This window comes from Toxorhynchites rutilus, chromosome 3, assembly GCF_029784135.1.
Source record: "Toxorhynchites rutilus septentrionalis strain SRP chromosome 3, ASM2978413v1, whole genome shotgun sequence".
In the NCBI taxonomy this organism is placed as follows: domain Eukaryota; kingdom Metazoa; phylum Arthropoda; class Insecta; order Diptera; family Culicidae; genus Toxorhynchites; species Toxorhynchites rutilus.
In genome coordinates this window covers 243,191,938-243,209,217 of record NC_073746.1, presented here as the reverse complement: position 1 = coordinate 243,209,217, position 17,280 = coordinate 243,191,938, and the positions used below count along the sequence as shown (strand labels likewise).

Genomic DNA, 17,280 nt, shown 5'->3' with positions numbered 1-17,280 from the left:
TATGGCCAAACGCTCAATTCGGACCTGTACTGCCAACAACTGGACCGCTTGAAGGTAGCACTCATGAAGAAGAGGTCATCTTCGATAAACAGAGGCCGCATTGTCTTCCATCAGGACAATGCCAGGCCACACACTTCTTTGGTGACGCGCCAGAAGCTTCGGGAGCTCGGATGGGAGGTTCTTTTGCATCCGCCGTTCATGTCATGAAAATCAATAGACCGGACCTTGCACCAAGTGACTACCACCTGTTTTTGTCCATGGCGAACGAGCTAGGTAATCAGAAGTTAGCCACAAAAGAGGCCTGTGAAAATTGGCTATCCGAGTTTTTTGCCAATAAGGAAGCGAGCTTCTATAACAGGGGTATTATGAAGTTGGCATCTCGTTGGGAACAAGTCATCGAACAAAACGGCGCATATTTGACTTAAAACAGATAATTGTAACTAATTTTATGAACAAATGAAAATTCAAAAAAATACCGCAGGACTTTTTTGACAGCCTAATATGATTCAGAACGGTACATTGGCGATTTACTAGAGTGTGTGAGCGCCGCTCTATCTGTTCACCGAAAAAGTGCACAGAGACTGATGTCGATGACGTAATAAATCATCTGCGTCAAGCAAGCTTTCAGAGAGCCGCTATATAAAAGCATCTTACGCAAAGCGCGCCGATTGTGGATCTGGATCTGGTTGTCTAAACTCGGGTTGCGAGAGAATTGAGAGAGACTATCGATGAGGAGATCTGAATCAACCCACTACCATTCTCTTCTCTTGTGCACAGAGTCCACTGCACGAAATCGTTGCCAACACATTGGCAGTTTAGTTACCCGAAGCTTCAACACAATTTTATTAATCAGTGTGTAGATATACGTAATTTTTGTGCACTAATCGATGTGCACTGACTGGGGAGAGCATAGAATAAATGGTACAAAATAGAAACCAATATACGTAATTCTGCACAGTGCGTGGACTGTGAGATCCGTATGTTTTTCATGCTTTCCGGACGTTTCTTTTTTAAGCTCCAGTCTGTGCATAGCAGAGTTTTTTTTTCTTTTTAAATATTAGGTTGTGCAGTGCACGAAGTGCACATATGGACGAGACGCCACTGATAATAGCTACCCCGAGATGGAGTTGATTTCTTGCATTCCGATTCTTGCTGAACAAAGCTTTGAAAGTTGCTCCAATCGATACAACTCATTCGATCACAAAGGTTTCTCTACGATGAAACTTTACTTTTGAGGATGATTAATAAATATTAAAATGAAGATTCACACGCGAGATTTTTAATTTTTTTTAGTTCTTATTTTTGTGAAAAATTCGAAAATAACCTATGTTTCCATGATAGTATTATTCCCACTAACAAATCACTCTCTCTCTTCGCCCCTTTCCAGATGACTTCAACAAGGAAAAGTCTAAGTACAAAGCAATCGCTGCCGAGTTGGACCTCACCTTCGCCGATTTATCTGGGTACTAACTAACCATTCGACCAATAACAATATTCATCTCGAGTGACTAACCCATCCAAGTGAAAAAGAGAGAGCCAACTCTATCGAATTAACCAACACTAACCTCGACACTTCAGAGAGTTCTGAACACGGCCGACCCATTTTCTAATCGGTGACCGGCGGAAGGGGCAGACACAGAACGACCAAATCAACCCACGAAACACATGAATCATAGAGTAAATTATAAAATCTCAAACTATCGCGGAAGAAATATATCGCTTAGTTTTCGTTTGTGTATAAATCGAATCACTGTAAGTTTAGGCTTATTTGACTCGTTGGTAAACGCATGATCTTCTAAAGATTGTGTCAAAATCTTGAAATGCTTAACTGCCTATACATTGTTTTCTATGCTTCGTGCAGCTCTGATCTCAGATAAAGGTGTTTTTGTAGAATTGATTGCGTATATTTGATATTTTTTTTATATATAATACGCTTTTTTATGGGATAAGGTGAGGTGGGTATTCTTTTATATTATTGATCCAGTAGGGCTTAATAAAAGGCGGCAAAAATCCAAGATGACAAAAAAGATTAATGAATTGAATAAAATTACCTGAATAACAATCGGAATCTGCAAAATTAGGTTGACCCGCGTATAATACATTCCGATGAAAAAAATAAAAATAAAATAAAGTTTGGTTCAACCAAGTACATCAAGTATGGCTATTTTATTCTTCTTTCGCGCATTTCTCATACAACTGGGAACCGACTTTCAACGTCCAGAATCATTGGCATGTAGTTCTGTACTTCAGTGAACGCTACATATTTGTTGTTATCACAGCTCCCACTGGCAGATCGAGGTGCTGAACTGACCACTCCGTACAGGTAGTACAGAGTTTCACCTGAGGCGTCTCGGCCCAACGCGAACCCTCCACCACTATCACCCTGGCAAACGCTGGTACCTGTGGAAGAGTTGATCATTAATCGAGAAATTGGATATAAATTCTCTTTCGTTTGAGTAGAACTGAAGGTCAATGGCCCTACATAGAGATATCTCTGTGCATAGGGCCAGTGTCCTTCATTCCATGGTTTACTTACCCGTTAGAGGATCTCCTGCACAGAACTTATCCCCTGTCAAGAACGGTCGGTAGGAAACGGGCGAATGGTCTCGACATGTGTAGTAATCAACGGTTCCAATCTCAACGACTTTGAGATTGGGACTCAGCTCCCCACCGGATGTCGTTAATCCCCAGCCTGCTACCCGTCCTAAACTGTTCGGTTTTATCCGCTTTTCGCTTTCGGTCCTCAAGTTTCTGTCCAAACAAATCGGTCGTATATGTGATTTAAACACGATGAAGTCACTCAACACAACAACCGCTATGTCCAGGTTGTAATATCCGGAAAAATCCTGATACTGAGGCTGTGTGACGAGTTCCTGTACGCGTAGTACTTGAGCAGGGAGAGGTTCTATGGAGCTCAAATCTCGTCGATATTTGCCCACCGTGATAAGGAACGACCTAACATTATGGAAAGAGGTTACGTCCCAGAAACAGTGTGCGGCGGTGACGACCAATCGTTCCGTGAGAATTGTACCACCGCAGATGTAGTGCCAGTCCTCCGAACGGATGTCGTCCAGAGTATCGTTCTCCAAGTTGCGATATATCCCCGCGTGCCAAGGGACCTCAGCTATACTGGCATTTCTGCCCCCAATAATATAGGCTTCGGCGTCAGGAGTCGGAGTACCACACACCGGTTCACAGCGGAACACCGAACTGTCCCAGACTCCATTTTCGCAGGTAAGTGTTTCGTTGATTGATCCGGTCGGTTTTTGATAACCGATCTTGCAGTCTATTCGCGCTCTTGTCGTTGGAGGGAGTGGCCGTTTGCAGGAAATTTGCTTCCGCTGGTATTCACAGAACGGCTGAACGGTGATTCCATTGATGGGAATTTCCGAACAGTATCCTAACAATGGAAAGTATTATTAAATGCTGTTCAGAAACAAAAAGTAAATTTTGTTAGACTAACGCTCGCAAATGGGGAATGGATCCAACCATTCTCCATCCAAACAAACAATAGTTGCAGTTCCTTTGATGGTGTATTTATCATCGCACAACACATGTACGGAGTTGAAATTTTCGATGAACTCTCCGGAGCCGATTAAAATATCTTGCACGGTTTCATCGAGCACCACTCGTCCGTTCTGTGGCTGTGCTGGCACAAGACAGGAACCCGGCGGTCCGGTGACTAGAGGCGATGGGGTTGTAGTCGTTGTGGTCGTCGTTGTCGTTCGCATCGGTTTTGGAGTTGTTGTAGGCGCGGGCTTACCACAAAGAACTTCGTCTTCATCAGATCCATCTCGACAGTCTATGATCCCGTCGCATTTTGAGTATCCCCCAATACATGCACCATAGCTGCAGCGAAAAGAAAACGAAGGACAGAAGGTCAAACTGCAGATCTTTCGACGTTCGTCGGACTCGTCATCGCAGTTTGATATTCCATCGCACACACCATCACTTGGGATGCACTGGCCCGATTTGCACTGAAATTCGGTGCTCCTGAAATGAGCGTTATATTATTGATCCTTTGTTTTACATTAAAGGGTGTGTCACATCAAATTGCATCACGGAAAAAACGCTGTAGAAATTTAATTTTTAGGAATTATATCTTCAACTTTCGCTTTAAAATCAGATAAGAGTGTATAGATCACGTTGGCCATGCTTCACTTTCAATTTTTCGTAAATTTGGAAAAATGTCGTCGAACGAAAAAGAGCGTCGTGAATTAATCCTGTGCACTCATTTCGAGAATCCGGAGTTGTCACATCGGGACATCGGTAAGATGCTGGGAATCGTCCAATCAACGGTCAGCAGAGTACTACAACGATAGTTCGAGAACCTAACCATCGACCGGAAGGTGAAGAACGGCAAAAATTGATGCTCCGTCATTGAAAAAGATCACAAGCGCGTAGTTAAGCAGTTTAGACGTGATCCGAGAAGTTCGGTCCGGGATGTCGCCAATAAGCTGAATTTGTCAAGTTCATTCGTCCAGCGGACCAAGCATCGGGAGGGCCTGCGTACATACAAGGTTCAGAAGGCTCCTAACCGCGACGGAAGGCAAAACATGGTGGGGAAGACGCGAGCCCGGAAGCTGTACACCGAAATGCTGACGAAGCCGCATTGCCTGGTAATGGACGACGAAACCTACGTCAAAGCGGACTTTCGTCAGCTGCCGGGCCTGTTGTTCTTCTCCGCAGAGGACAAATTCAGCGTTCCGGAGGAGATTCGCAAGCAGAAACTATCCAAGTTTGCCAAAAAGTACATGGTGTGGCAAGCGATCTGCTCTTGCGGAAAGCGGAGCGCCCCCTTCGTGATGACCGGCACGGTAAACGGGTAGGGTTACCTTAAGGAGTGCCTACAGAAGCGCTTACTACCACTATTGAAGCAGCATGAGGGCCCGACCATCTTCTGGCCGGATCTCGCTTCGTGCCACTATTCAAAGGACGGGTTGGAGTGGTACGAAGCCAACGGGGTCACCTTCGTGCCAAAGGAAATGAACCCGCCCAACGCGCCGGAGCTTCGCCCAATAGAGAAATATTGGGCGATTATGATGCAGGCCCTCCGGAAGAACCCAAAAGTTGTCAAATCGGAGGCGGACTTCAAGAGAAAATGGATTTCTGTTCAAAAAAAACTACAACCTGACGTTGTACAGAACCTTATGGACGGGGTAAAGAGGAAGGTACGAGCCTACGGGCTTGGGCTCGAAGTATGAAAAATGGAAAATGCCAAAAGTTGTTTATTAGTTTTTATTTTACTGTCTAAAATTTTCAAAAGGATCGGTCTACTGGGCGAATTTCTACAGCGTTTTTTCCGTGATGCAATTTGATGTGACACACCCTTTATTCTAAGCCCAAAGTTTTCTTACGAACAATTCCCGGATGTAAAGAGTGCTTCCCTGTATCCCGGACAGTGCAGATGTTCATCGGAACTGTCCGCACACTCCTTAATCCCATTACACATAGCATTCCCGTCGACACAGCCACCGTATTGACACCGGAAAGCATAACTCGGGCACCGAATGAAGGCACACGCTTTCGAGGTTTCGTCCGATTTGTCCTTGCAGTCGACAACTCCATCACACAGCTGATGGGACTCGATGCACTGCCCGCTGTCGCATTTCCACTCGTAATAATTGCACACTTTGCGGCGGTTTCTAAATAGGGCTGGAAATATTTCGTTTATTCGTTGGTTCTATGAAATAAGCTTACTATAACTTTAAATTCATTAAATTCATTTACAAGCTGGAATCATGAAAAATATAACCAAAACCTGGACTTAAGTGGTCCTCCAAATCCCCACATGTGGTTGAAATACAGTACTGGACAAAATAAAGTACGCACCTACTATCTTAATGTTGAACTTTTTTATCTTTTCTAATATAAGGTATCCGCGACAATAGATTAAAAAATTGGTCGCAATGGAAAATGTACCCAACAGGAAAAAATGGTATATGAACTCGATAAATTCAGATAAATTGTAGTATTATTGATTTACAAACGATTGGTGTAATAATTTTGTCTCTATTTTCGATTGGTGAATATAAAGTACGCATTTTTGGTAACATAATCAGATTACTATTTCTCTGAATTTTTTTTAACATTTCCCTACCTCTCATAAGTCTAAAAAAATACTCCTGTTCCTGCAAAGAAATGTTAAAATAATGTGTTTGATTATTCGTTTATCATTATTAGTGCGCGGTTTAATCTGATAAGATGGGGGAAAACAAGTTTCCGTAAATATTCGTAAACTTATAGTTCAAAACCTTCAGGAAGGTTTTTCTTATAGAGAAACTTGAAAATATGATTTAAATGAAGCAAAAGCACGAATAATATACAAAAAGCATGATGAACTAGGAAGCGTAGCGGATCGGACCGGTAGAGAAAGGAAGCAGAAAACTACAATCAACGATGATCGCAGAATTTCTCGAGAAGTGGCTAAAAGTCCTCTCGCAATCAGCCGAATGATTCGTAAAAATACTGACTTGAATATCTCCGAACGAACTGTGCGCAAAAGACTGCTGGATTTGCCCAATAACGGCCATTGATTCGAAATGTTAACAGCACTGTTCAAAATTTTCGAAAGAGACTCTTCTCTCAGTCGTTTCGTTTCGACTAGGACTAGTTCGGCATTCGCCGTCAATATGACTTGAATTGACTAGAAATGAATTGACGAGCGTGCGAGGATGACTGATGAACTATTCTAGTAAATGGTTATTCTTATTGGCGTGACGAATGAATACAAATCTGCCTTTTCATTCAACATGGCTTCAATCCACTACTATTATTCCACCCTGACAAGAATCTCGTTTCCGGTGTACACAATCTTATTTTAACGTCCATATAAAGTGAAATGAAAACTTGATTTCTGATGCAAAAAAGTAGTTACACCATAGATGGACGGCTGCATTGCTTACCCACCGTGAACTCAAACATCGATAAATGCACATCGTAAATAGAATATCAGGTATTTTGCTTATAGAAACAAAAAAATCTTACTGATTTTTAACGTTTTTTCATACGTTTTCTGATTTTTTAAAGATAGATTTTTTATTGGTTCATGCAATAGAGAGATACAAACAGGTTGTATAGCCGTACTAGATTAGATACCTCATCAGTATAATGGCTATAACTCGGTAAATAATGAGATTTTCGTAAAGTTCTTTCTAGAATTTATTCTTGGATGCCTAATATATAAAAAGAAAACTTTTGAACTTTTTTTTTCGGGAACATATTGGGGTACAAATTGAAAATCGAAAATTGAGTACATCGTGAAAATTGTCCAATCTCAAACGCTTATTACTCAGTCATTTCATGATGGATTGATAAAATTTTTGCTTCAATTGATTTCGGCACTCAATAACAATTTTTTAAATTGAAGAAAATAATATATGTCATGAAACTAACTATCTAACAATTGAAGAATATCTACCTTTTATTCTAACGCAAATACCCACTTCTGGATTGGTCGAAATTGACGACATATGCTAGCCAAAACCAAAATTGCTAGCAGTTGTGTTAAAAATTTATTTCAATTTTCATAAATGGAAACCAAGGTGTGTTCCTGCTCGAGAACGGGTCATTTGGTATAAGATGTCTGTTTTGTTGTGTTCATTTTCTCCCGAGGGAAGTTTATACGGCGAGAAAAATGGGAAAAGTGAAGAAATATCAGAAAAAGTGATTTCCCATATGCTCTACATATATTATTAGGTGTTGTGAATCCAATTAAAATTCGCATTGGATTGAATAAACACTCAGAAAGTGAAAATTATAAAAGGAAATTACCTTTTCCATTTTAAATATGTTTTCTCTATATTAAAGTAACATATTTTTACTGATGAGAAGAATTGATAATTGTGTTCGGTATTGGTGAGTTATTTTTCTTTATTTCATCCATACATATCACAGGAGGCATCTCGTCTAGGATCACAGAGAGTGGTTTTCATCATATCTCGTTCCACTTCAGTATCTTTTATCTGATACGCACCATCCAACGGCTGTTTACCATCCTTCTGTCATCATCACTCGGCAAACACTGGTGGAGTGAACAAACAATACCCAACAAACAAACAAAACGGCCCTTTTCAGAGCCATCAAATCATTATCAAAGAATTTAACGATGTAATTCTTCAAACATATCCAAAATCAACAGATAGCCTAGAGGAATCCTACGTCAACTATGCGGTCGTGTCTCGGGCACAACCCTCCTGTGATTTTTTTAAATTTTTTTTCAAATTTCTAGACTAGAATACTGCCTTAATATAAATACTAAAGAACATCTTGAACATTGTTAGAGCTTCTATTATAAAAAAAATGTCAGCTAATTTAACATGATTCCTTTTACCTCTCCCTTTCTCAATGTGTCTAACCTTAAATGTGTAATCAAGCTATAAGAGTGGTACATCCATTCGAATAATTTGACACGTTGTTTATATCTTTTATCACATTTGAATGCATATCATAACACTTGGAAAAACGTTGTTAATAATGTAATTTTTTTTTGACTTTATGAATGACGAACTTTGTATGAAAATTTTCGTAATTTTAGTTTCACGATGTATTTTTATGATGTTAAGTTACTATAAGATCAGTTTCTAGTGATAGTTGAATAGTACCATTTTGAAAAGGACTTTTTTTTCGACTTTTCTCAGTTTCGTACCACTGTGTGGGGGTACTTCAATACCCGCATGTTTTTTTTTTTGCATTCCGGAATGTCCTGACACGGGCATAACATGTTGATTGAATTCAAACATTTTAATTGAATTCAAACATTTTATCATTCAATCAATAATTTAATCAATATGAACAAATGATTACTAAGCCAACGGACCCACATCAACCTTGCGGTTATATCATAGATATAACCCACCCATTTTTTCAAAAAGATAACGATCCTAAACATACCGCTTGCAAAACCACTGCGTACTTCCGTGCTTCACGTATTAACCCTTTGTGACACAGAATTTTGGAAAATAAAAATATCCACGTTGCACAGAAATTTTATATCATTCAAAATTGAAAAAAATAGGTGTGTTGTCATATGATGATAAACCTTGCCAACGCAATCGAATAGATTTCTGACATTTGCTAATGGTGTTGCAAAATACTTTAAATTCTTTAAATGCGTGCCCAAAAGGGTTAAGCTATTGGAATGGCAACCATCAGGGCTCTGCATAGTCATAGTCAACTGAGGATAGTCAGCTGACTATCTGACTGACTATACCCGTATTCAGTTAGTAATCAATTTTGGCTTCTTCACGCAGTTTCTCCGGCAAAACGACTAAACAGTCAGTCGTTCCTCTCTTTCTCTCTCCCATGTACGTATGCATGCATCGATGTTTGAATTCAATGTGGTTTGACATACGCTACAGGTGAGCTAGTACACGAAAATTATTCACACGTATAAAATAGCGTGCAGTGTGTGTGCGCTATTTTGCTCGCTATTTACTAATACTAACGCGAGGACCTTTATAAATGTCTATGTTCGTTGGCTTGTGTTCACGATAGGTAGACAATAAACCGTCAATTGATGGGATTAACTCCTTTTTTGCATCAGAAATCATGTTTTCGTTCCTCTTCATATGGACGTAAAAATAAGATTGCGTATGTGGGTATAAATTTCGTTCCTAGGGGAGTAGAAATGTGGATTGAAGTCAGTTGAATGAAGAGGCAGATTTGTATTCATCAGACGAGTCGGTTAAAATAACCACTGACTGGACTAGTTCACCAGTCATCCTCGCTAGTCAACGCTAGTCAATTCATTTTCTAGTCAAGTCACTTTTTGTTGTGGGCAAGTGCCGAATCAGTTCTAGTCGAAGCGAAGCTACTGAAAGTAGAGTCGGTCTTTATTTTTCATCTTCGAAGATTTCGGGCCTCGGCCACCACAAAGCCCGGACTTAAATCCAACAGAAAATTTGTGGTCGATTTTGGGTCAAAATGCCGACAAGGGGAATGCCATCAACCGCGAAAAACTGTTTGAAGCTTTGGAAAAGTGGGTGGGTTATATCTAGGCCAAGGTTGACGTGGGAATGCCGTTGGCTTAGTAATCATTTATTTGTTTTGAATCATATATACATTGAATGAAACAATTTTCGAATTCGATTGCATTCAACATATTTGCAATGTAGGTAAAGAATTTGAACAAACGAGATGTAATGTAAGGCACCTTGGGTTTGATCGCTGTGTTGGGGAAACCCTAAATCAGGCCAATCAAAATGGGGCAGTTAGGGCGTTTAGATAACGCTTGAGATTTTACAGTTATTCAATTGCTTATCTCAGGATAAATAACATTTTAATTGTAATTAATTTTGATAGATGCGTAGAAATATTTTCTATCAATTGATGCAAACATCTTTCCGATCCATAAATGAATGTTCGAGTTATAAGCATTCGAAATCTTTAATTTTTTTCCAGCAGGTTCTGTGTTTATGTTTTCATTTTACGCCCCATATATTCCGGTTAGACGTAGTCCCACGTCAAAAGTCTGGATGAATATCAACTCCCAACATATCAGAAACCTCGTTGAAAGTGTGTCTCGTCGCCTGCAATCCGTGATTGGAGCTAAAGGTGGCCAAACCAAATACTAATGTAGAGAAGAATCTGTTTGAATTACTATAATGCGTACTTTATTTTTTCCACCAGAAAAATAACAATTTCCCAATAAATGCTCTTTTTAAGTTTACGTATCGTTATCATGTCGCTGTATCCAACATATTCCGGGCAGCTAGGAATGTCTCAGTCATGCATGTAACTTACAGCTCACAGAAAACAACGCGTTCACGGTCTTACTGACTAGCAGCAGGTGTCACTCGATGCGTGATCGAATTAAATCGTAGGCTAAGAAGATGGATGGAAGCCTGGACCAAAAATAATTGCCACAAAAATTACATTGGTGCATTTATTTTACGCGAAAATAGATAACATTTAGGGAAACATGGAATCAAGCTACTTTTGAATGTCAGAGAATTATTATACAGATATTATTTTGAAATAATGATCACATTGCAAAGTTATCCGTTTGGTTTATTTGTTTACCGACACAACCTGTTGGGCGGCAATCAAATCAATCCTGCTGTTGAACGGTTGATGACGTTGGGAATCCCCTCCGACACATGAGCTTGTTTCTAGGGAATTTATCGAGATTCTTTGAATAGTCGTTTTGCATAGCGCGTTAGTATTTAGAGCAGATGTATTGTAACTAACCATTGACGAGCAATATCATTAGATCACAAAGTTCATTCCGCGGGGTCATTTCGGTAGCTTTATCAGCAGTTTCAGTATCACACAAAAGACGCTCAAAATGAAACTTTTTGACACTATCAAATCATAAACCGTCGGAAATCTCACTTGGAACGCGATTTATCACTGCAAATACGACACAACTACTCACATTGAAACTGTTGTTCTGAGGGTGCAATTAGCGCTGCTACGATCCATATCGATAGGATGCTTCTACACGCAATGCCATCATAAGGCTTGTACATCTAGTGGTTTTAATGGAAATCGCAAAAAAAAACTTCCGAACTTGTTTTCTACTTCCGAATCATCCGCGCAAAAAGATTAAACTGAGAATCGTCATAGCTGGTAACCACCGCTGTTGGGTTCTTGCTCTAAGATGCTTTATCTCTGTTGGGCTGGCTTCCTTCAGCGAATCAAGCAAAACCTGTTTCGAAACAGAATTAGCCGCGGTTCGAGCGTGTAAACTTTGCGAACTTAAACATTGAACTGTTGAACACAGCAGCACATACATTGGGATTATTGTAGGGTGATCTGGTTTAAAACTGTGAGAACAATTGAAACTGTTGCGATGAGGCTTGATCGATAAGATGAGCGCATTCGCGGTCAGCATCTCTCTTTGTAGAGAGTGATGCTCCGCATTCATATTTTGATTGTATTTGATTGGAATATTGACCAGTATGGATTTGTATTTTTCATTGATCATTAACGGTTTTGACGTAGGACTACGTCTTTGATTTCTATATAGGGGGGTCACTCTACAAAAATTGTACCGTTTATTAATGGTTTTCAAATGCATATTACGCAGAATAATTCTTACAATATATGTTGTAATATATACCATTAGACGACAATTTTATACAGAATTTTTTTCGCCTGAGACATAAATAGTGGAAATAGTGAAAACAAGTGAGCAATTTAACAAATAAAAGAGGTATGTTTTGCGAGCGGATGCGAAGGTAAATCATGTATTATGCATTCTTTCTTCCAACTTCGTTCCCATGAAAGTTGTATGTAATGCACCATCGATGAGGCTACCTCAATTTTTTATCAACGAGTGCTTTCGATAGTCCGTGATGTCGTCCCTTTGAAGAAACGACGCCGATGCGGTGGAAAGAGACACCCTTGGTGGAACAACGAGTTGCAGCATCTACGAAATCGTTTTCGCAAAGTTAGAAAACGTTAATTCGGTCGAGGAGTGAACTGCGTAAAGTTGAGCTGCGTGACTTAGAGAGCAAATACAACTCTTTGTATGCGCGATGCTTTAGCAGCTATATTCAGCGCACAGAAGAAAGTATAAAACAGGATCCCAAATCGTTCTGGTCATACGTGAGGAATCGAAGCCAGACAAATAGAGTTCCCCAGCATATATTCTACAATGGAATTGCAGCCGAAACCCCACTGGACTCAGCAAACTTGTTCTCGTCTTTCTTTCGTAGTGTGCTAAGTAATAACCGATCACCTTCGTCTGAAGCGTACCTGAACAGTTTGCCTCGTTATGAATTGAACGTGACGCCTTTCAACATTGCTGACGATGATGTGCTGAACAAACTTCAACGATTAGCTGTTACCAAAGGTGCGGGTGCCGACTCAATTACTATTCCCGCTACCATCCTCTTCAATCGTTCCATGAAGGAGGGTATTTTCCCAAGCGGGTAGTATACATAACGTCGAAAACTACCGTGGCATCTCTTTTTTAAGTTGCTTGCCTAAAGTCTTCGAAAACCTAATTCATGATTCGCTCTATCCGCACGTACATCGGATGATTTCCGAGCACCAGCATGGGTTTTTGAGAAAACGCTCGACCACAACAAACCTAATGGTGTATGTCTCTTCGTTGGTCGCCGCTCTGGAAAAGCGTCAGCAAATTGATGCCATTTATATTGACTCCGCCAAAGCATTTGATACAGTGCCGCATTCTCTTGCGGCGGACAAATTGAGCAGAATGGGCCAACCCGCTTGGTTGATTCGCTGGTTTCTCTCATACCTCACCGAACGTTCTGCTTACGTGCGCATTGATGGAGCGAATTCATCCCCTTTTGACATAACGTCCGGTGTGCCCCAAGGCAGTCATCTGGGCCCACTCATATTTGTACTGTTTATCAATGATCTTTGCCACACGATAAATTCTCCGAAGGTAATGTTCGCCGACGACTTCAAATTCTACCATGTAGTCTCATGATTGGTTGAATGCCATACCATACAAGAGGATATCGATGCGTTACTAAACTGGTGTAAATTAAACGGAATGGAGGTCAATATCAGAAAATATGCCGCAATTTATTTCTTTCGGACAAGGAGTGCAATAATCTATGACTATAAAATGTCCACAACCAGTATCAACAGAGTCAGCACTGTTAAGCGGACCTTACTCGGTCAATTTTATTGACAATATGATGACATTTGAGAGCATAATGACAGCTGAACATGGCCGACAACGCAGAAATCCGGATTTTCTGATTTTCGGGCATCAATATCGTGACATTTCATATGGATGCATGATGTTGACGTTTTACCTCACGGACTTCCAGACTGAGTTGCCAGTTTTTGTTAGTCTTTTTTACGATTGCAATTAAAATTTATAAACTTCTGAAATTGTAGGAATCATAAACGAAAGCTTTTGGTTTGGAAAACTGATACAGTAATTTACATTTAATGCGACATGCCGAGGAACCACTCAGTGTCGCATGGGAGGCGATTTTGACCTGTAATTGGACATTGACGATGAGATCAGTGTCGACGTCTGGTGGCGAATTTTAATGTGGGGCCATAATTTGGGCCCCGAACTCGATGTTTACAAAAATGTCCAACTAAACGTGTCGCATTACAGGTCTGTCCAATTAGAAAAATGTCGCATTAAATTTAAATTACTGTACTTTAAACAGCAAAATACGGTACTTTTCACGATACAAATCAAAACCTCAAAGTAAACTGACAATGTGATGATGAGAGAGTGAATGAAAATTAACAACTTCTTAGGAATTTTTTAACGTTGAACTCGGTCATTCTTTGCGCTAGCGAGCGGGGCACCCTTTTTAGTCTAAGTTGCGTGTTTCTTCACACTCCGCTATAAAATTTGAAGAATGAGAAGATCTGGGAAAATCACAGGTGAAAAAACATCACGTGTTAATTCAAGTTACAGTAGAATTCCGATTATCCGCGGAATAGTCGGGTAAACTCATCGCGGATGTCCCATTAGAGGACAAAAAAAAAAATGCAAACACGAAAAAAGATGTTTCAATATAAAAACTATGCTTTATCAATACATAAATCATTAAACTATCCATCTATAAGGTCGTGTATACCAGTGGCTAAATAATGTAAAAGCCATGACCACAACAAAAGATCATGGGCCTACCACTCACCAACAAATTCCGGAAAGGCCTATTGATTTACTACGGAACTCGCAGTCGCGAATAATCCGCACGGCGGATCACCCGCTCGCGGATAATCTACATTTGAGTGTGCTCGTCTGGGCGCCATCCCATGCCCTACAGACAACCCGAATTGAGCGAATTCAACGGAACTTTCTTCGTTATGCGCTTCGCTTGCTACCGTGGAATGATCCAGTCCGACTGCTACCGTACGAGCAACGTTGTGCTCTGATCAACCTTCGGAGCCTGGTTAGTAGACGGACTCTACTGCAGCGGCTATTCATTTACGACATTCTTAACGACAACGTGGACTGCTCGGTACTACTGGAAAACATAAATTTTAACGTTTCAGCCAGAACAACTTGGCGTTCAGTTTTCATTCGTCTACCTGTGTATCGTACTCTGTTTTGGCAGAACAATCCGTTTTGTGTTTGTTTTCGTCGTTTTGAAGAAGTGTATGTAAATTTCGATTTTATAATATCTAAGAGTGTTTTTAAAACTAGAATAAGTTAAACTGTCTGTACGACCCATTCGAAGACAATTAAATACATAAATAAACACAAAATTGCGTGCAATAATTCGTTCTATCTAACAAATCAGCAAGATGTTAAAGTAATCAGATGCAAGATTTCATGCATCATTCAAACTTCATGAAAGATTTCATCAATGCAACGAGGAAAGTGTCACCCATACAGTGATCGTTCATTAATTGGGCAGTGATCATCATGCGAGGAGTTATTGAGATCGGCATTACATCGCACCACAAAAATGAAACGAAATGAAATATTAATAATCTTCATGGCTCATATTCATAATTCCCAATGACTCAATTCCTTCTATGATAGATTGAGCAGTAGAACCAATACGACTTGATTGTGATAGTCTGCAAACGAACATTATTTCACCGAAAAAGCTACTGCTCTCGATGCCTAATAATAAGAATAAGACAATGGAAGGAAATCACTATATATATATATATATATATATATATATATATATATATATATATATAAATGGATTTGTGTCTGTCTGTCTGATTCTTATGGACTCGGAAACTACTGAACCGATCAATACGAAAATTGGTATGTAGGGGTTTTTGGGGCCGGGGAAGGTTTTCGTGATAGTTTGAGACCCCTCCCCCCTCTCTAAGGGGGGCTGCCATACAAATGAAACACAAATTTCTGCAGTACTCGAGAATTATTCAATCAAATGAAACCAAATTAGGCGAGTTGAGGTTGTAGGTTCCAATAAATGTTTCTATGGTGGTTAGACTCACCACCCCCCTCTAAGGATGGGTTGCCATACAAATGAAACACAAATTTCTGCATTACTCTAGAACTAATCAAGCAAATGAAACGGAATTTGGCATGTGGAGGATTTAGGGTGCAATAAATGTTTTTAAGGTGGTTAGATACTCCTCCCCCTCTCTAAGGGGGGTCTGCCATACAAATGAAACACAAATTTCTGCATTACTCAGGAATTATTCAAGCAAATGAAACCAAATTTGGCATATGGAGGTTTTAGGGTGCAATAAATGTTTCTATGGTGGTTAGACCGTCCACTCCCCTTCTCTAAGAGGGGACTGCCATACAAATGAAACACAAATTACTGCATAACCCGAGAATTGACCAATCAAATGCAACCAAATTGAGCATATGGAGGTTTTAGGGTGCAATAAATGATTATATGGTGGTTCAATACTCCTCCCCCTCTCTTAGGTGAGGCTGCCATAAAAATGAAACACAAATTTCTGCATAACTCGAGAATTAATCAAGCAAATGAAACCAAATTTGGCATGTGGAGGTTTTAGGGTGCAATCAATGTTTCTATAATGGAATCACACTCCTCCTTCCCTTTATGGGACCTCCCCCGGAATTGTCCCATAAAGGGTCCCATTAAAATATTACACATATTTCAACCAAAAATTTCCATCCAAACATGGCCGTTCAAAATTTTCGGAAAACTCTGAAGGAAAAAGGAAAAATTCGGAAAATTATATTCCCATATGTTCTACAATTACATAGTGACAAGGGCTGTTATTACATTTAATGTTTGCGCTAGCGAAAAAGATCTTTGCTCGAAACTGGAAATGGATTTTAATGTGATGAAACGCACTCCTATACCTTCTCCTAAACCTTCTTATATCTATACAAAAAAAAAGGATCGCCCGATGTGTTGACAAGAGCAGAACTCGAGGAAGGAATTTCACGGTTTATGGCTGTCTATATTTTATCATATTTTCTGTATAAAACATTTATTCCATGTAACGGAGAAACATGTTATTTGCAAGTGTTTGAAAAATCTTGAACGAGAATTGCGTCTGAAAATAATCTGATATTATAAAGATGAGTTTTGATAGTACTAGGAATTTTATAGTAAAAGTCGATTAGAAGATCAATCAATGAACAGTTCTGTGATTGGACCCATGAACTTGCTCATAGTAAGAAAACGTGAATGTTTGAAGGCATTGATAACAAAAAGCAACTTCATGATTTTATGTGTATTTTACCTCAAAATTTCACGAAATCGTGAGTATTTTCAACTTGATTTTTCGTTTCTTCCCCATAAATTTTATATTCAATATAATCAATGCCGATATAATTTTTTTGTTTACCCATTCACATATACTTCATCTACCATTCCACCCTGTTATGTGTCGCGCTGATATTCATTAATCATTTTC

The 17,280-nt window shown here is 39.7% G+C and overlaps 2 protein-coding genes across 4 annotated transcripts in view; one reads left to right on the top strand and one right to left on the bottom strand.

The window, feature by feature from the left end:
* The window catches only part of LOC129777265 (tropomyosin-2), a 99,458-nt gene extending 97,365 nt beyond the window's left edge, over positions 1 to 2,093 (top strand). Inside the window, exon 8 of one of the 3 annotated variants that reach the window (XM_055783460.1) lies at positions 1,388 to 2,093. In XM_055783460.1, the coding sequence (XP_055639435.1) occupies positions 1,388 to 1,470 (83 nt within the window). In that variant the 3' untranslated portion in view covers positions 1,471 to 2,093. The remainder of the gene's footprint in view (positions 1 to 1,387) is intronic. The other 2 variants (XM_055783457.1, XM_055783455.1) reach the window with 2 other exon arrangements.
* A 39-nt stretch (positions 2,094 to 2,132) lies between these two features.
* On the bottom strand, positions 2,133 to 11,727 carry LOC129777269 (modular serine protease). Its single transcript, XM_055783470.1, has 5 exons — positions 11,378 to 11,727; positions 5,358 to 5,655; positions 3,464 to 3,993; positions 2,537 to 3,400; positions 2,133 to 2,400 (listed from the first exon to the last, which is right to left on the bottom strand). Exons 1-5 carry the CDS (start codon positions 11,469 to 11,471, stop codon positions 2,189 to 2,191), a joined length of 1,998 nt encoding a protein of 665 aa, XP_055639445.1. The 5' UTR covers positions 11,472 to 11,727; the 3' UTR covers positions 2,133 to 2,188.
* Between the last annotated feature and the right edge of the window lie 5,553 nt (positions 11,728 to 17,280).